Genomic DNA, 21,380 nt, shown 5'->3' on the forward strand with positions numbered 1-21,380 from the left:
AGCACGTAAGCGCTATGCAAGGGTATTTAAAATCTCGGTTTTCATAGAAACTCCGGAAAGATCTCTCTCTCTCTCTCTCTCTCTCTCTCTCTCTCTCTCTCTCTCTCTCTCGCACACACACACACACACACACACACACACACACACACACTGTACCCACCAGCGCCATCAGCCATCACAACACATCAAAGATTGCCGACGTCATTCGTTATCGATAGTGAAAATAATAATCAACGGGTGAAATAGCGTTAACTATGTCCCTCTGTTTTTTGGCAAGGGAGAGAGCATGAATTCAAGCAGAATTTAAACAAAAACGGCCTTATCTGTTTATAAGGCTACTGCTGATTTAATTACAATAGCTACACTTTCTCAATAGCTGGAAGTGCATGCCACAATCTGTGTTGTTATATTGCATAAGATAACCGGTGCCAAGACAGTTCTGCAATGGCGGATTTACAGAGCTGTTATAAGCGTGTGTGCCGCTTATGCTTAGTACACCGGTCCTCTACAGTCCTGAGAGTCTGACAAATATATGACATGCCAAAACTGCAAGGAATACGGTAGACACCTGCCTTACGCAAACCAAGATAACACTTTACGGAACCTAAAAGGACCCTGATCTTAATGGTCGAAAAACACACTTCACATCATATTTCCGCAAAATACGACCAGTCCTGTTTGAAATGTTCCATGCGTAAGGCAAAAAGGCTGTAAACTTTAGTGTCACCTCGGTATTATCATTCAGCCGGGGCACAGTTGATCGATAGTGCTTCGCACGTCTGGTCTGTCTTTCACTATAACCATTCTGACGAAAGATAACTTCGAGACGGGCTAATTCTGCTGAGAAACTCTCAAGGTCCGAGATTACATAGGGCCTGTTAACCGAGGTACGAAGTACCCATTCACGTTTAGCGGGATGGTGATATGAATCAGTGTGAATAGGCTTCCTATAAACGGCGTGTCCCAACGTACCATCAACCTCCGTCCAAACCAACATATCAAGGAAGGGATGACAGCCATCCTTTTCCACCTCCATCGGCAAACAAATATTCCGATGGATTTAATTCAGGTGTTGTAAAAAGTCGTTATCTTTCCTGAGTTCTGAGTTTGTTTGAAAATCGAGGTTTTAAATTCCCTTGCAGAGAGCTTATTTGATGCAGTTATGCGTTGAACATGGCAGGGAGCGCTCCTGTCGCAATATTGCCGGTTGTCGACGACGTCGCCCGGCTGCAAGCCCATAAGTTGTTTGAACAGTGTATACGCCAGGAGAAACAGATCTTTTAACTTGCGCTGATTTCTTCATTCGTTCCTAATTATATCTGGAGTAAAAATTGCGCTCCTCCGGATTATTTGTTTCTCCAATTCATTCAAACTATCAGCGCATTTCCTCTTGTCACACCGGTCGAACTTTCACTCCACAAATTTACGATCCTGAATACGTACGTTGCCACCGCACATCAGGCTATTGTTAGAACACAAATACAAAACAAAACCGTTTCACTCTGTAACACCACACAAAGCGACTTTTATTTCTCACTTGCAGAAATTAATGCCGCAGCACAACAGTTTAAGGTGACCACACATGTAACTGAAAGGCTGACGAGCATGTATGCTCAAGAACTTTCTGCAAACGTATTCCATTGTTCTGTATGGTAATTTTCGGGAATCAATCGGTCAGTTCCAGCTGCTGAAAGGCTGATCTTTTATCAGTTATGCAGTCTTGAAATAGCATAACGACGCGCGAAATGGTTCAAATGGCTCTAAGCACTATGGGACTTAACATCTGAAGTCATCAGTCCCCTAGACTTTCAGACGTCTTGTGGATGCGAATTTGCAGTCCAAGTGTGCTTGTCGTGTACCGCCGTTAACATCGAGACATCGGCTCAAAAATGGTTCAAATGGCTCTAAGCACTATGGAAAATAGTCCCCTAGACTTAGAACCACTTAAACCTAACTAACCTAAGGACATCACACACATCCATGCCCGAGCCAGGATTCGAACCTGCGACCGTAGCAGCACCACGGTTCCGGACTGAAGCGCCTAGAACCGCTCGGCCACAGCGGCCGGCTAACGACGCACAAATAATGGAGCGTGTTTACCGAAAATGTGCATGCTAGCACAACCAAACTTCAATTGTGAGGTAATCCTCGAAGGGGTCCAACGTCGAGCGACATGAAGAAAATCAGTTGTCAGTTGCTGGAATAGCTTTATACGAGCAGAGTAAATGAAATCCAGTCTTGCTTCAGAAACCGTAAATCGAAAGCCTATTACTTTTAACGAAATACAAACTAATTGAAGCTGTCACAGGCAGGCATGTTGTAATAAAAACACAAATTCTTCCAGAACTATAGAAGGGAAAAATGGAAAGTATTTGTTAATTTGGTGCAGGAACAAATGAGGTTCATAAGTTAACAATATTTGAGATTCCATAGCCCAATCGGCTCGCAAGAAATTTTTAATCAATGGTGTAATGATTGATAGGAAGATTCAAATATATTTCTATATTGATCCTGAATTGATTACACAAATCGTGTGGATATATCTTCACCTCACAAAGCAATTTAATGTGAGAATAAGTTTTTTGTTTCATTACCGAGTCTTTACACCACACATCATTTTTTCTCATTTTTTTACGCACCACAACGACGAAGTCGGACAAAACGAGCAAACTAATGCTTGAACAAGCAGGCTTGTAGTGAGTGAAGGCGAAGGGGATTTGTCCATGCTTGCAAAAATCCTCGCACATGCATGCTTGTCGATCTTGTAGTTAGACTGTGTGACGATGTTACAGACTTTTAGCAACGGAGACGGGTAAATTTGTCAATTTAAGCTAAGGGACCCCTGTTTGGAAGAAAGCGAGTCGAAAGTTATAACCAGAAATCGTTCTAATGCCTCTGACAGTGGACATTTTCTACTGCAAGCTCCTTGCTTTTCATATTTTGGAACGAGGTATTATGGACCAAAACAAGGAAAAAATATTCAGTAAACATAGGCTGTAAAGAGCATACCTTAAGAGCTATGAGCACTTGTTCAGAGTAACAGATGTGTTTCACAGCAGCAACAACAATAACGGTATATGTATTCCACTTTCAGATATATCAGAACCATTTTCGCTTATAACTTTCGACTCAGCTGTTGCCCGACCAGGATCCATTACGTAAAAATAGTACGTTTCCCTCTCTCCACCATCCGTGAAATTTTGGAACATCATCACGGAATCATCCTGTATGTTAGACACTGAGCAATGCTAAATCCTACAACATGCGGCCCCATACCACTCAGCTGTTGGTCGTCAAGCATCGCCTCAATTTACAGTCTTCCCATCGCATATCAGACATGCTCTAATGGTGATAGATCAAGGGACAGGCACGCCAGTAAAGGATCCGCGCTTACCTCGAGGCGTATTTGGTATGAGCTGGAACAGGGAGTCTTGGTTGGCTGGTTGGTTGATTTGGGGAAGGGGACCAAACAGCGAGGTTATCGGTCCCATCGGACTGGGGAAGGAAGTCGGAATGCCCTTTCAAAATAACCATCCCGGCATTTGCCTGAAGCGGTTTAGGGAAATCACGGAAAACCTAAATCAGAATGTCCAAACGCAGGTTTGAACCGTAGTCCTCCCGAATACGAGTCCAGCGTGCTAACCACTGCGCGAATTCGCTCGGTAACGGGGAGTCTTACATCATGCTGTTGGAATATGCCAGTCGATACTCGTGAAGTGTATGACAGCAAGGTTTCCCATACTTTTCACCCACTGACGTGAATTCAGCCTGCCTTCAATAATTAGCAAATCAGTCCTGTTCTCATATCGAGTTTCCTACGGCACAATTCCAGGAGTTAAAGAAGTAGGGAAATCGGAAACTGCTACTTCCTGTGACGACTCACCAGGCCATCTACGGAGTCTTTGCCGTCGATCTGACTGCTACAAACTAGAGCGAGAATTATCGCTCAACACTCCGGCATTCTGCATAGCGTTCCATTTGACGCTAGTTCTACAACATGCGTGACTTTTATTGCATGTAGTATAGTGTCAGCGATGCATATCACATAGAGATTTCAACCCAGCTTCCAGCAGTTTACTGCCTGCGGTTCGTGGTGACACTGTGCATGTCACCTCTGCACGGATTTCAGCTGTTATCCTTCTGTTCATCAGAGCCATTCGAACAATCTTGCCAAATTTTCCTGCCTACTCTTGTTGCCACATTGTTGTCATGAGATATGTATCCATTACATTAGAGCCAATTGTCTGTGTGACCTCTCGGTATGATAATCCCATGACCCTCATGCCAATAATTCCGAAAGATGGTGTTAGGATGATTGTGTACGTGAGCTGGACATCCTGTGTTGCAATCTACATCTACATCGACACTCAGCAATCCATCTCATGACGCGTCTAGTCATTTCTTTTCCTGTTCCACTTGCAAATACAGCGAGGGAAAAACGACTGTCTATACGTATACCTCCTCATCTTCGTAGTTCTTATGCGACCTGTATGTTGGAGGCAAGAGAATCATTCTGCAGTCATCTTCAAATGCCGGTTCTGTAGATTTTCTCAGTAGTGTTCCTCGAAAAGAAAGTCGTCTTCCATCCAGGGATTCCCATTTGAGTTCCTGAAGCATCGCCGTAACATTTGCCTTTCATTCAAATCTGCCAGTAACAAATATAGCAGCCCGCCTCTGAATTGCTTCGATGTCTTCCTCTGATCCGATCTGGTGCGGATCCCAAACACTCAAGCAGTACTCAAGAATAGGTCGCATTACATCCTATATGCGGCCTCCTTTACAGATGAACCACACTTTCACAAAATCCTCCCAATAAACCGAAGTCGACCATTAGCCTCCCCTACCACAATCCTCATATGCTTGTTCCATTTAATTTCGCTTTGCAGTTTTACGCCCGGATATTTAAACGGCATGATTCTGTCAAGCGGGACACTACCAATGCCGTATCCGAACATTAAGGGTTTGTTTTTCCTGTTCATCCACATTAATTTACATTTTTCTACAGTTTGAGCAAGCTGCCATTCATCACACCTCCTATAAATTTTGTCTAAGTCAGCTTGTATCCTCCTACATCACTCAACTCCGACACCTTACCGTGCACGTGCACCACAGCATCATCAGCAAACAGCTGCCGATTGCTGCCCACCCTCTCCACGAAATCATAAGAGAATAACAGCGATCCTACCACACTTCCCCAGAGCACTCCTGACGATATCCTTGTCTCTGATGAACACTCGCCATCGAGGACAGCATTCTGGGTTCTACAACTTAAGAAATCTTCGAGACACTCACATATCTGTGAATCTTTTCCATATGCTCGTACCTTCTTTAACAGTCTGCAATGGAGCACCGTGTCAAACGCTTTCCAGAAATCTACAAAAATGCAATCTGACTATTGGCCTTCATCCATAGTTCGTAGTATATTATGTGAGAAAAGGGCAAGCTGAGTTTCGTACGAGCGATTCTCTCTAAGACCATGCTAAATGGGGGATCTCTACCTGAGAAGTCCTAGTAACGTTAGAAACGCCCAATAGCCATCATGCATTCCCATCATTCTTCATCTGTAGGACAAACTTCTTTATGTACTGAAAATAAACACGCATAAAGTTAAAATTTTAATCAACATATCCCACAAGCATGGAAATACTGGAGCAGGAGTTTACGAGCGTTTGGTTAAGCTGTTCATGGTGTAAAATTTTCCATTTCCATTTGTGTATATCGTCCGCTGCAGAATAGTTAAGTAACTTTCTGTGATGTTGCTATAGACTTGCCAATTATTTTACGATTACACATATCAAAGCATGTACGTCTGATTCATTTTTCATTTTGTGCAACATTAAATAAATGTCTTTCATTCAAAATCGTTTAACATCTTACATACGATGCAAAGTCTTAAAGAAATAAGACATTAAGAAGAAAATTGTTTATCAAAAGTATAATTCATAATTTTTATTTTGTTGTATAAATATATTATTAGTACTAAATTTTTGTTGCAGTGTATATACTCTATCAGCAGACGTTACCTCAACGAAGTTTTACTGACAGGTAAGAGCCTTATAGTAGTTTTATAATGCACGAATGTTAGTTAATTCTGCATAATTATTTAACCCTTAAAGTCAAAATCAGATAAAATCTCAACACATTATACTTAACACAGATAATATTCTGTCTTCACTAATAAAAATAGCATTTGGATCTCTGTTACGACCGTGACCATCGATAACATATCATACGACATGACAGGTGTAATAGTGTCAGTCACAAACTGTAGAGGTCATTACAGACCATCCCCAAGGGTGTTACTAATTTTATACGAGTGAAATATAGATGCTATAATAGGCATGGTATGTAGTGAACCCCAATGTGCACAATTTGCGAGCGGCGACATATGACTACCATAGTTGTGATTCTACATTATCTTTTATTTGTTGTGATTATAATAGAGCCCCCACAAGTAATATTTTCTTATTGATGACGTTCTGTTATCTACATTACGCATTACATATGTTAGATTCATATGAATTGTAACTTTTAATGATCAGTGTGATCCAACTGCACGCAATATTTTTTTTATAATTTTGTTCAATCAGAAACTTAACTTGATGAATACGGCGTTCTTTAAACGTTTTAGAAGCGTTAATACATTGCTGAGAACAAAATTTCGGTACGAATTCAACATATGCGGCACTGATCTTGCACAAATCATTCTAGTACATGCTTATTCATGTAAAATGTACCATACTCTTTCGTCTGATTTGCTTACAGCGTCAGCTATTTCCCAGTGCCGCATCTGTGATTGCCACTTCCTCCACATGAATCAGTTTAAAGAGAAATTTGGACGCCTTTGAATTCAGTTTCCTGTTTCATAGATGTTAAAAACGTAGGGTGAATTTCTATTAGCGATAATCTTGCAAAGAAATGAATTTTGTGTTGGCATGGTATTTCTATTTATCCATTTGAAAGACACGTCAGTAACCCTATTGCTTTAAAAAAAAACCTCCTAAACAAAATTTCTCCTCGATTTAAGATAGTACGTGACCAGATTTATTGCTTAACACTGACCAATGCAACAAAAACAATATGTCATTAATATCAACGCTATTTCTCTACCACGACGTGAAAATGTCAGCTTTCCCTTTTACTACTTACGCACAGTCTCACTGTCGCGAATGAGGGGGGAGAGGAGGAGGGTTGGGCAGTCTGTTGTCGTGGATGTTGAGCGGCTTCCGTGCACGACTCGGGTGTTACCCGTCTGGGCCACGGCCTGCTTCATCCTTCAGAGTTTGCTCACTGACAGCACTTTGAGAATCTTAATACTTTGAGGGAACACCTTGTTTATTTTGAAGGTTAATAAAATTAATAAAAATGAGGAAAATTTGTTTTATTCTGTGATTGCTTCAGTTCAAATTCATACCTAATAACACAGTCATCATATTAAAATTTTGAACAATTAGAAAAAATTTCGAAAAATAACGCCATGTTATTAATCGTTTTTCGCGGAGCCCTTATTTACTTCCCGCGAAACATCGGTTTGTTATGTAGCAACTAATTAATATCATTCTTAATTCCTGCATTATTTTATAATCATTATTAGTGTTATTGTTATTATTATAACAATTATTGTCAATTTTTATTTTTATTAGTATACAAATTACTGTTACTCAGATTGTTGCGTAACTTTTTGTGTATGTGTTGCTCCTGGTCTAACGTAAGAGAGGGCCTTAAGATCCTAAACTGGTCATGTTAAATAAGCAATAAATAAAACTGGCACTGACACGCAATTGACGTAAGAACTGCCCTCATAGGCGTTCTGTCGGAGACAGTTCCGGGGATGTTGCTGACCTCGGCAGTCCCTTAACATCTCGCAAAAATTTCATTGGGACCCGTACCATGTACAGACGAGCATTTCTTGTAGAAAAATTGCACCATGGCACTGTCGCACGAAAGGCAACACATAAGGAAGCAGGATGTCCGTGACACACCGTTGTGGCGTCAGACTGCCTTCAGTCATTACCAGCTGTGATCTGAAGTCATACCCTATGGCTTCCCACACCATGAGTAACACCGCTGTGCCTTCCGACGCACTGTAAGACTGGGACCTTCCCCCAGGTCGCCGCCTCACTCACTCACTACATATACAACCGACACATCTTCAGAAAGACAAAACCCGAATTTGGGAAACCGTTTTTCACTGTCGTGTTTACATGTTACAGTCTGCTAGCCCGGTTAAATATGGCGCCTGGAAAACAGCTGTTATAATTTCTAATTGTGTCGGCACAATAGCTATTTCTAAGCTTCAGTCTAATATTTCTCCTTATCTTTCACTGTGCAAAAAGCCACTCCGGTCATATTAGGCAGAAATTTTTAAAAACAAGACGAAACCTGATAGCTCAAGCACGTTTCAAAGCTGGTTGTGTTTACATGAGAGCGACAATCGACTGTCGAATTGGAAAACCGGCAAAAAGAAGCGGATTTCCAGAATCGATTTTGAAGTGTTTACGTGACCACCCAGAACGGTATTGCAAAATCTGTTTACGAAATCCGATTTTGGGAGCCCCATGTAAACGGGGTGACTGTCGATCGTCATCCGGTGTTCTGCAGAACCGTGACCATCGCTGAACACAATGCAATACCATTCATCATGAGGCTATGTTCCCAAGGCACGGCGCCACTCCAAACGCGCCATTTGTGATGTGTTAACGGCTCCCTACGCATGGGACGGTGATTCCCAACTCCAGTTGCTGCTACTCTGCGATCAATGGTGTGAGGTGACTCAGAATGTTGCAGGGAGACCATTATTTGTTCTCGGATAATCGGTGCAGATGTGCTTGGTACAGAACACGGCGAATCTCCCTTTCGGTGGTCCGAAATGGTCCACCAAACCTTGGCAACGAGTAGGCCTACCGCCACATTCGCATGCAGTCCGGCATTGGCCACTGCACATCCGAATGCCCCACGAATCTGGATCTTCGACGCCTCGACCAGATGGCAAATGGAGATCCACAACAATGCCCCTTTTAAATACTATCAGGTGCTGATAAAGCTGTCTCACACGATTACTCGGCATCTCCGCGTCTTTCACATCTGACGCTGTACACATCTCTTATATATCTCTCATATACCTGGTAACAGCGATAAACACTAACAGTACCAATGCACTCTCGTGGCCGTCCCACAAATCACAAAAAATTGAAACTCTAATCATTTACATAACTGTTTATGGTGTGTATGTGCACTAAGTTAAATTTTCATCCGACAATGACTTCTGGGTGTTTGGCTTCTTTGTAAGCGAGTGTATCTCTTCCCATTCGCGAACGTGATGTTTCGTTTTTTGTGGCACCTTGTAAAACCTAACCTCCATAGACAGATCAGTTTATCCTGGAGTTTTCTTGAAGACCTGAAGTCCAGTTGTGTACGGCACATGCTGTGAAGGTTTCTCCACGTTGGTACAGCCTTTTATTGTTCACAGAATCGCAGAAATTTCTGCCTAAAAAAAATGCGTTTATTCGTTCGGCAGTGGGATATTTATTGGGTGCTCTTTGCCTCTGCTTCTTTGGAGAAGATTTCCTGAATCCCTTTCTGCTCAACATCGTGCCTCTTCTTCCGTAATTTGCACACAATTGACTCTAACACCTTTCTTGCACGTTCCGCCCCCTTTTCAATCGGCACTGTCACTCCTTCCTCCATCTCATCACCAATAAACTTACTGACGTGAACAGCTCGCCTGTCTGAGTTTCCCGAGAAGGCAGTTTCTCTTATCACTTTCCGTACCTGCACTGTGAGGTAAAATTTTGAATATAACTGCGTGGCACGTAGTCACGTGATCAGGTTAGTTCCCGCTACGACCGAGGGACGGTTCGCTTTGTCGGGTATTTCCTCCCTCCCTGTAACCCACAACAACCATAAAAACACAAACATAACACAAGTACTCAACACAGTCTCCGATCAACATAAACACATAACTCACCTACATAACAACCTGGAAGAAGGGAATGACGAACCAACTCTGTTAGGACTGTCCACGACAGTAATGCGTGATCACTACTTTTGCATCCGACGGTCATTTTATGGATATGGGACTAACTTTGACTTTTTTTAGTAGAGACCTCGATTGGCCCTTGTATTTCCGGTAGATTCGGTTGAAATAAAAAAAGTGAATGTACTTTGAATACACAGACAGATGACCAGCAGCCAGCAGTACCGTCTGGTTCATTACTAAGTTCAGTTGGAGAGCCACTCTTCATGTTGCTGCTCGCAACTGCTGTGTAGTTATGAGTCGCATCGATTAGTCTTAAAGCTGAAGCAGCTTTGCTTGTCAGTCTCCGCCATTGTGCCTGTTAGCCACTATTTTATTTTTAAAGTACTCTCTCGAACACATTGAGTGGCGTGGAGTGGAGCACAAAATAAGAAACGCGCTGTTGAACGAAACAAGGAAGATGCCGTTAAAACTAAAAGATTCGGTGAATATTTTTCCATCAAAATCCAAGTTTGAACCGCCAGATCGGTAGTAATAACATCAACAGTCAAGGTGAAACGTTAATCTCATTTAATGAAAGCGTTAATGGCAGTGATATGCGTTGCGACAGTGGTGGAAAAGTTAGGAGTGAAAGCGATTATTGTCAGCGTTGATGCGGAAGAAGCGTTAACCTACCAGAAGCGTTAATCTACCAGATTCCTGTTGGACTACTGAAGTCGTGTCTTGGTATAATGCGAGCTTTTGGATCACAACTTTCGTATGCGGCAACTATACTTGTTTGGTTGTACCAGTATTGGTAAATCCACCTAAATCCACTTTAACTGAAAAGCTTGTAGGACGAAAGGATGTCGTGTGCATACTATTTTCTTGCGATTTTGGATTTGTGTGGGTACCAATCTAAGATACATGTAGTTATTTTATTCGAAGAATCCGACTGGGTTAATCCGCAGCCATATTCCTATATAGCGTAAAGGATTGTTGAAAGCAGGTCCGGCACCATAAATGTCATAAAGCGTTCAGGGTTGACTACTGTACACAGAGGTCTTGTAATATTTGTTTCCAATGAATTCAGTATTAATGATGAAGGGCGTGGTTAGTCGATTATTCACCGTAGAAGCAGACGATCACATTAAATACTGTCCATTCATACAGGTCGAATACGATGCGTCGGTGGACGATGTTTCATCGTCGTCGAATTCAGATGTTCACATGACGTTGTCGGATGAATCGTAAGGAGCGGCGTATTGGTGCCTTGTATTGGAAATGAAGTGTCCGGTACTTTAACACTTTCGCAGGAAACACACAAGCACGTCGTTCATCCTCTATATTTCAGAACACAATGAATTCAAAGCAAATGATCTCCGTTGACCGTCACAAACAAGTAACAAATTTTGTATCTTTTCCTAACAGGAAAATAAGTTCACCACTAAACGCAAGTACTGGGAATACAAGTCTTGGTTCAGGAATCAACACAATGAAAGCTTCTACAGTCAGAGTTCGTTCTCCACTACTTTGACTACCAACTGTTTAAGTCCTCGCTCTTCTTGAGCGGAGCACATTGGAACAGACTAACATGTGAGTTACGACCTGTACGAGTTACAGTTTCTAGTCTTTCCAAATGATTTTGACAGAATGCCAATAAAATGATAATTAAATCAAGACCCTAGGCTGTCGACAGCCGTAGACACACATCAACGGGGACATTTGAAAATGTGTGCCCCGACCGGGACTCGAACCCGGAAACTCCTGCTTACAGGGCAGACGCTCTATTCATCTGAGCCAACGAGGACACAGAGGATAGTGCGACTGCAGGGATCTATCTCTTGCTGGCTCCCCATGACACCCATATCCCCAACTTAATGTCCACAAACTACTTTCGTAGTGCCCCTGCCCATTACACTCATTACTCGCCGCAGACAAACTTACCGAGTCCCGTAAGACATCGGGCAATGCGTATGCATCTTCATATAGTTAAAGATAACGGGCCATTGACCTTCTTCTTCTGTGCTGGATGCACACGCATTGCCCGAATTCTTACGGGACTCGTTAAGATTGTCTGCCGTGATTAATGAGTGTAATAGGCAGGGGCACTACGAATATGGTGTGTGGACATTAAGCTTGGAATGTGGGTCTCACGGGGAAAGTGCAAGGGATAAATCCCTACAGTCGCACTATCCTCTGTGCCCTCGGTGGCTCAGATAGATAGAGCGTCTGCCAATTAAGCAGGAGATCCCGGGTTCGAGTCCCGGTCAGGGCACACATTTTCAACGGTCCCCGTTAATGTATATCAACGCCTGTCGACAGCTTAGGGTCTTGATTTAATTATCATTTCATTCTAAGAGAGCTGCATGGTCACCGATGGTATCTGTTCTTTCGGACAGATACCACCTTCATATAGAATACCAATAGGCCCGCTAGCACATTGCCGAGGTGAAGGCGGCATGCAGCCGAGCTGGCGCTAGATCTGGAGCAAACTTGCCTTGGCTAGCTGCGTCGTAACTGCTGTAATTGGAGCGGGCGCGGTCCTAAATGCCCGCGCGGCGGAGGTACACTTCCTCCTGATTGGCTGCACGTATCACTGGCGAATGCAGCAAAAGGTTCGTGGCAGGAACGACCTCTATGGTTTGGTCCGGTGTACACAAAGGTCCTCTGCAGGTCGCGCTGCAAACGGCGGGTCCGGAACGTGACGTAATAAGCAGGGGCTGACTAGCAACCAACCCGACAGCGGTGTGTTACTGTGTGGTGTCGGCGCTCGACTGCTTTTGCGACACGCCGGGAAGTATGCAACTACACGGTGTATGAGGAGGAGACAGCGAAATATTGTATGGTGCTGTGGCAAAATGGCAGTCAGTGTTTAAGGGAGTCGATTATGTTGTTTTTAATTATAGGGAACAAGAGTATAGTGAAGCAATCGTCCAACCTCAAGTTCTTGAACGACGTACTTTGACCGATATTATGACGTTTTTTGCAGAGAATATAGCCATGTTTTCACTAACAAAGTAAAAATATGTATTAATAATGTTAATTTGCATATACGAGATATAAAGCACCTAATATCCCCAGAAGACATATGATGGACAAAGATAATGGGCAAAATCTAACATAGTGATTAGTACTAAATATTATTACGTGACTTAAAAACCAAGATCTTTTAACTAAACCACTTATGGAATGGATACAACAATCAGGCTCATACTTACAACAATATTTTTTTTTTACTTTTTTCGACTGTGTGCTTGTGGAGCTGTTTGTTTTATGCTGCAGAGTCATCACTACCAGTTACCCACACAATACTAGGTCTCTTTCGCTATGTATATCATCAGGAAATTTATTTTGTTCTGCTGACGATTCTGCAGTCACTCATACTTGTACCACAATGAGAAAAATTAGGCTTTTCTTATATCGTAGTACCTGTACTTACAATGCATGTCATTAGGAGCACTAACAAAAAACCTGTATACGTTATGAAACAAAAAAAAAATCAGCTCTGATTGGTTTACCAAATCAAAGTAAATCGAATACAAGACTCTTATTGGTTTTTTTGTTACTCTAAGGTGAACATGACTGTTGTGTTTTCTTCCTACGTACTCCAGTCCTTCCGAAAGAAGTTGGTTTCTTCCCTCGCTCCAGTACATATACTGAGGAGACAAAAGTTTTGGGATAGCGGTATCGACATATACAGATGACGGTCGTATTGTGTACACAGGGGCACTGCGTAGGCGGAGCTCTCATTCGTACTCAGCTGATTCATTTAAAAAGGTTTCCAACGTGACTACGGCACACGGCAGGAATTAACAGACTCTGGGCCGGCCGGGGTGGCCGAGCGGTTCTAGACGCTACTGTCTGGAACCGCGCGACCGCTACAGTCGCAGGCCCGAATCCTGCCTCGGGCATGGGTGTGTGTGATGTCCTTAGGTTATACTTGAAAAAAGAGACAGCATTGGTCGTATATTTTTTACTATTGCAAAATCGATTTTCTGTCACTGAGTGACCATCTTCAGTGCTATTGCCGTAAGCTTAGTGACAACAGTGCATCCCAATTTAAGTTATACAATATAGCACTGAAGATGGTCACTCAGTGACAGAAAATCGATTTTGCAATAGTAAAAAATATACGACCAATGCTGTCTCTTTTTTCAAGTATACCTGTTCTCTGGTCGTAGTGCACAAGACAACATGGAGTCGCCAATCAAGTCCTTAGGTTAGTTAGGTTTAAGTAGTTCTAAGTTCTAGGGGACTGATGACCTCAGAATTTATGTCCCATAGTGCTCAGAGCCATTTGAACCATTTGAACAAACTCTGAACGCGGAATGGTAGTTGGAACTAGCGTATGGGGCTTCCCATTTCGGAAGCCGTTAGGGAATTCAGTATTCTGAGATCTGCAGCGTCAAGAGTGCGTCGAGAATTCCAGATTTCAGGCATTACTTCTCACCACGGTCAACTCAGTGGCCGGCAGTCTTCATTTAACGACCGAGAGCAGCGGCGTTTGCATACAGTTGTCGGTGATAACAGACAAGCAACACTGCCTTAAATAACCGCAGAAATCAATGTGGGACGTACGATGAACTTATCCATTAGAACAGTGCAGCGAAATTTAGTGTTAATGGGCTATGGGATCTGACGACCGATGGCTTCATGGCCATATCGGCTGGACCCTATGCTGCTGGAAAACCATGGCCTAGTCAGATGAGTTTCAGTTGGTAAGAGCTGATGGTAGGTTTCGAGTGTGGCGCACGCCCCACGAAGCCGTGGACCCTGCGGTATCGACCGTTCTCCAGTTGGCCGCACTTTCAAACACGCGCGCCGCCAGATCCGCTGTCGCATTTCCTACAGCCGCCACCGCGACACGAGCTCACTGCCACAAATGTTTCCTTTTTGCCTGCTTCATTTACTGCATTTTTATATTTTCTCCTTTCATCAATTAAATTCAATATTTCTTCTGTTACCCAAGGGTTTCTACTAGCCCTCGTCTTTTTACCTATTTGATCTTCTGCTGCCTTCACTATTTCATCCCTCAAAGCTACCCATTCGTCTTCTACTGTTTTTCTTTCCCCCATTCCTGTCAATTGTTCCCTTATGCTCTCCCTGAAACTTTGTACAGCCTCTGGTTCTTTCAGTTTATCCAGGTCCCATTTCCTTAAATTCCCACCTTTTTGCAGTTTCTTCAGTTTTAATCTACAGTTCATAACCAATAGATTGTGGTCAGACTCCACATCTGCCCCTGGAAATGTCTTACAATTTAAAACCTGGTTCCTAAATCTCTGTGTTACCATTATATAATCTATCTGATACCTTTTAGTATCTCCAGGCTTCTTCCATGTATACAACCTTCTTTTATGATTCTTGAACCAAGTTGTGCTCTGTGCAAAATTCTACCAGGCGGCTTCCTCTTTCATTTCTTACTCCCAATCCATTTTCACCTACCACGTTTCCTTCTCTCCATTTTCCTACTACCGAATTCCAGTCACCCATGACTATTAAATTTTCGTCTCCTTTCACTATCTGAATAATTTCTTTTATTCCATCATACATTTCTTCAATTTCTTCATCATCTGCAGAGCTAGTCTTGTTCCTCCTGCCACCGAACTTCACTAATTCCCACTATATCTAACTTTAACCTATCCATTTCTCTTTTTAAATTTTCTAACCTACCTGCCCGATTAAGGGATCTGACATTCCACGCTCCGATCCGTAGAACGCCAGTTTTCTTTCTCCTGATAACGACGTCCTCTTGAGTAGTCCCCGCCCGGAGATCCGAATGGGGGACTATTTTACCTCCGGAATATTTTACCCAAGAGGACGCCATCAGCATTTATCCACACAGTAAAGCTGCATGCCCTCGGGAAAAATTACGACTGTAGTTTCCCCTGGCTTTCAACCGTTCGCAGTGCCAGCACAGCAAGGCCGTTTTGGTTGGTGTTACAGGGCCAGATCAGTCAATCATCGAGACTGTTGCCCCTGCAACTACTGAAAAGGCTGCTGCCCCTCTTAAGGAATCACGCGTTTGTCTGGCCTCTAAACAGATACCCCTCCGTTGTGGTTGCACCTACGGTACGGCTATCTGTATCGCTGAGGCACGAAAGCCTCCCCACCAACGGCAAGGTCCATGGTTCATGGAGGGGGGGGGGAGTTATGTGCGTGCAAAGGTTATCAAGGATAATGTTATTAAGTACGTTGAATTGCGAATGTAAAAAATTTTAGAGAAATTAATGTGAGTACTTTTGAATGAAAACAATAAATATTATAATCAAAAAGTGAATTACAAATATTTATTTACCTCTGAAATGAGTCAGGGACCCTTAATTACATTAAGATTGTCAATGGCTTGGTTTAAAAGTGTGTAGAGCTTCTTGATTTCCGCCTGTGAACATCTCCTGTTGCTCTCTGGAAAAACCAACACTAATACCCCAGCATGTTCGGACTGGAGCGTCCTTGATATCTTGCTTCCATGTTGGACATCTCCCGGTCGAATCGTTCACCGTGATCGTCACTCACGAATCCCATATTTGACGGAAAGGAGGTGCGATGCAAATGCAAGAAATGCATCTTTAGTGACTTACGGCAACAGCAGTGCTGGAGGGCTGTTAGCAAGTTGCCCACAATTTCTGCATAGTTGTCTGCTCTGTGGTTCCCAAGAAAGTTGTGCACTACAAGCACAAATGCGTCCCAAGCTGCTAGTTCTCGTTCCATGAGCTCCAATCTGAATTGTGGATCTCGAATCAACTTTCGAATTTCTGGTCCAACGAAGACTCCTGCTTTCGATTTTGCGTCAGTTTTCGTATTTCCAAACTTGCCTTTTAGGTACTGAGAACCACGGTTTGTTTTATCCGTCGCTGCAACAAGCTGTTTCGTAAGACCCTGTTTCATATGGACTGGAGATAGGTAAACCTTATTACGATCTACAAGAGATAAAAGTTGAATGTTGTGTTGTTCGACTACAGGTGAATTTGTGGGTGATCAATGTTTCACTTTGTAGTGATTCTTGTCATCGCGAGTATCCCACATGCAAAAAAAGACATGCGTTTTGTGAACCCAGTCTGCATTTCTAACAGAAGGGCTACAACCTTCAGCTCGCCGCAAACATTCCAATTAACCTCATAGTACTTCAGCAGCAGCAAGAGGGTGTTCATTGTATCGTAGGTTTCCTTCATTCCCACAGCATGAGCAATACGAATTGATGGTTTCCGGTTGCCATTCTGTAGTCCTGCAGCTTCGAGACTGCTTGAGCTACAGTCAATAAAAAGTCTCCACTCTTCTGCTAGGTATTTGTTATCTAGTTCCTTTATGAGTCCTGTCACGTCACGACAGAATCAAACTCAGCGTTCAACAGCATATCATGCTGCGAATTTCATGTGGCAATCTCGAAAATGCGTAACTGTAGCACTTTCTCGAATAAGTTCCACTCCTACACTCTTGCAACTCAACAGTTCAGACTTTTCTTTCAACAGGGACAAATCGCCAACCAGATCGTCCAGTTCGGCTTGGCTGCTTAAATATGGCTCTTTAATGTCATTGTCGGTATCAATCGTGTATTCCATAGCTCCAGCGTGATTGTCATTGCCTTCAGTATCACCTTCTTCGTTAGTCATTGCATTGTATGAAGGAGGAATTGGTAATCTGTAATCTGTACAGTGCGCCACAGGCTTTAGTGCAGACTGACATTCTGGATACACGATTTCTGACTTCTTTTTGCTGTAACTGAATACGTTGGTCAAGCAGAAATAGCAATCCGAGTGGTGACATTTCTGCTCCCGCCAAATCATGGGAACAGCATAAGGCATTCGATTTCGCTTGCCGTTTAATCACTAGGCTAGGCCGGAGTAACAGACATGGCAACAGAGATGAGGAGCCAGAGTTCCGTTTGATCTCCGATTTCACATCCGGAGTAATGTTTGTAAGCTATAGGTAGCCTTCTACTCATGTTCTTATGCTGGTCAAATATTGTATATTTGCTACAAATGTAGCAAAAGCAGTCCGGACAAATCAGACAAGAGCGCCTATTCACCTATCGTTGACTGAATCACCTTATCCTGAGTTACTGAATCGTCTTATACGAAATCACTTAGATGCATATTACTGCGACTGTTGATAACAAAACACAGAGCTACGCTGACACGAACTATTCTCCAGTCACCTCTGAATCAGACTGGTCGACTAACAAGAAAAACTGCACGGGAACTAGTTTTATAAATCATGCTGAAACCTACCTGCAAGCTGTAGCTCGCGGACATGTTAAAACTTGTCACGGACTAGTCAGAACTTGTCCAAGTCTGCCTATTTGTTTTTACTGCTGCACACGTATCTTTCCACAGGGGCATAAAGCAGAGTCACACTGAGAATACAAACACGTACACATTCACTCAAACAATCGTACATCAAACACGGCTCCTTGATGAGGCTACACATTAACCAATGTAAGGGCTTTTAATATCAAATGACTTTTAGCTATAACTTTAAATCCGCACGTCCACAACATTTCTGATGGCAAAATCGGAATCAGCGCACCATATTACATAACACACGCGTTCTTTCCATCAAGTAGCAAATTCAGTGTTGCGTAGTGTTAGAGACAAGTAAAGGCGGCATACCTTCTCATTCGCCATGGCGGCGACGTGAGCTTGGCGCCTGCACAGTCCACAGGACTGCGGGGACACGCAACTCCGTTTAGTGCCGCACACATCCCGAGCGACGTTCCCGCTTAGAGAAAGAGCACCCGAGGGGACGGAGACCTGATCGGAATCCTACAGGCTAAAATCACGTACAAGGTTCTTGTTCTCTCATACCGTCTGATCAGAACTGCTGATTCTCTGCCATTACTCTAAGACGTAACTATTTTACTATTGAAAGTCGGAGCAAGAGAGGTATTACTTACCGACCTTCTGTAACTGCTTTTGCTACCGGTTGTTGTCTTGCCTACTCCCATTCTATTAGGGAGTACGGAAATCAAGTAATCAGCAGAGGCAGACACTGATTTTAATGAAACGATCCAGCCAGCAATTGGTAAGAACCCTTCAACAGAATGAAAAGATCGTTCTGGAAATATCATGACATTAATTGATAATAATTAATAAAAAATGCACATATGGTTGCAATTTTGTCTGTCAACTGTGGAATAACGTCATGGAATCATCTGTACTACTATATGTACAAAGACAACTCGTTGTTTAAAGTTGCCAAAAATCTCGAAAAGTTCTTGACCGATTTACTTCAGATTTTTACATAATACTCTAATAAACGTTCGTACGTGGCCAAACGCATAACAATGAAAAGATGAAAACAAAAGATAAAAGCTCAACTAAAACTGGGGTACGGATAGTATATAAAAACGTTCCTAAATACTAAGCAATAATGGGCTGTGGGAAAACTGGAACAGAATCGAAGAATTTGAGATGTGATGCTACAGACGAATGCTGAAAATTAGGTGGACTGATAAGAAGAGGAAAGGACTGAATCAAAGAGGAAAGGAACGTGTGGAAAACACTGACAATGAGAAGGGACAGGATGATAAGACATACGTTAAGACATCAGGAAATTGAGGATGTAGGTTGCAAGTGCTACTCTGAGATGAAGAGTTTGGCACAAGGGAGGAATTCATGGCAGGGCGAATCTAACCAGTCAGAAGACACCAAAAAAATCGACGATGGGTGAAGGGTGATGATGATGATGATGATGTTTGGTTTGTGGGACGCTCAACTGTCGGTCATGAGCGCCCGTTCAAAGTCCCAATGTTTACATAGTCAAAGTTTTACACAGTCCAATCTAGCCACTGTCATGAATGATGATGATGATGATGAAATGATGAGGGCAACACAAACACCCAGTCCTCGGGCAGAGAAAATCCCCAACCCGGCTGTGGGCGAAAGGTGCTAAGAGAATGACGCAAACCATTAAGATCGGTAATCACATGCAGACTGTCCAAGAAATGTTGCTACAAACTTCCAGAGGTTGTAGAAGCTGTCTTGAGGAATAAACTGAGGATAGGAACAGGGACCGGAAACGTCACCCAACGACTTACAGAGCGTCGAAGGCTTAGGCGCCAGCACCTACCACTAGGTCACTTCTTCGGCAGCAAACGTGCCTTTGTATGTTGACGAACCGTAGGCGGAACGTCTCGCAATCTTTGTTATTCAGTGATCGCAACTGATCGCCATTGGAGAAGTTGAAGCCGGCCGTTGTGGCCGAGCGGTTCTAGGCGCTTCAGTCTGGAATTGCGCAACTGCTACGGTCGCAGGTTCGAATCCTGCCTCGGGCATGTATGTGTGTGATGTCCTTAGGTAAGTTAGGTTTAAGTAGTTCTAAGTTCTAGAGCACTGATGACCTCCGATGTTAAGTCCCATAGTGCTCAGAGCCATTTGAACCATCTCCTATGAGTACGATGCTCTGTTGTCTTAGTGGGTGAAGATTTCGGACAAGAGTTTCCACCTGCAGTTTATTTTACTCCTGTATACCGAAATACGTTGGAGGTTTTAATGGATTTCAGGAGAAAGATAAACTGCGAATGGAAACTCATGTCCGAAACCATCATCCATTGAGGCAACAGAGCATCGCATTCATAGTAGACAAGGCCTTTCTATGCAGATACTAGCTCCATCTTCTCCACTGGCTATCGTGACAGTCGGTCGTGACCACAGAATAACAAACAACATTGCGAGACGTTTCGTCAACGGTCCGTCACTGTCAGCGTACGGAGTCACGTTTGCTGCCGAAGGGGTGGCTTAGTGACAGGAGCCGGCGCCTATAACTTCTGTAGCGTCGTTGGGTGACATTTCCGGACCCAGGCTCCTACCCTCCATTTGTTCCTCAAGACACCCTCTACAGCCCATCGAAGTTCATCTCAACATTTCTGGGGCGTCTTGTATTGACTCGTCTTAAAGAGCCCATACAAAGTGTAGGTATAAAAAGCTTAGTCAGTGTTAAAATGATATATGCAACGGAAATAGCAAACTAGACATATAATACAGGGCAGTGCATTCACTCAACACATTTCACTCTTCCGCACATCATAAGCCATACACGTTCGCCTTTCTGACATGGCATCACCGCGCCAGCTGCGGTATTGGACTTCATTGCGCAGTTAATTACGGACATTCGAGCTGTTGATGGTGAGAAGAATGGGCCATTAGATGCATTATCTTAGTGAAGCCGTTGCGTAAGAACTTGACTTCAAAGCACTTGGCAGCGCCAAGGAAAAAGAGAACAGACTGAAGGCATTCCTCGAAATATCATCAGGTTTATAGCGCCGATATATTCCGATATCATGCTCGAACGTAGTGCTACTGTGACGTTTCAACGTTACTAGTGTGACTATTTGCTACAACAGATTTCCACAAGCAAACAGTTTTCTCTCTTCACAGTCTTTCTCATCCAGAAGTAAGGGCTAATGTACGACAAGAGGAAAAGGCAT

The 21,380-nt window shown here is 43.1% G+C and overlaps 1 protein-coding gene and 1 non-coding gene across 2 annotated transcripts in view; both read left to right on the forward strand.

The window, feature by feature from the left end:
* The window catches only part of LOC124612684 (kynurenine 3-monooxygenase-like), a 189,175-nt gene that overhangs the window by 84,891 nt on the left and 82,904 nt on the right, over positions 1-21,380 (forward strand). Inside the window, exon 4 of the mRNA XM_047141019.1 lies at positions 5,997-6,045. Coding sequence (XP_046996975.1) covers positions 5,997-6,045 — 49 coding nt within the window. The remainder of the gene's footprint in view (positions 1-5,996; positions 6,046-21,380) is intronic.
* On the forward strand, positions 12,159-12,233 carry Trnan-auu. Its single transcript has one exon. It is a non-coding gene; the product is annotated as a tRNA-Asn (tRNA).

This window comes from Schistocerca americana, chromosome 4, assembly GCF_021461395.2.
Source record: "Schistocerca americana isolate TAMUIC-IGC-003095 chromosome 4, iqSchAmer2.1, whole genome shotgun sequence".
In the NCBI taxonomy this organism is placed as follows: domain Eukaryota; kingdom Metazoa; phylum Arthropoda; class Insecta; order Orthoptera; family Acrididae; genus Schistocerca; species Schistocerca americana.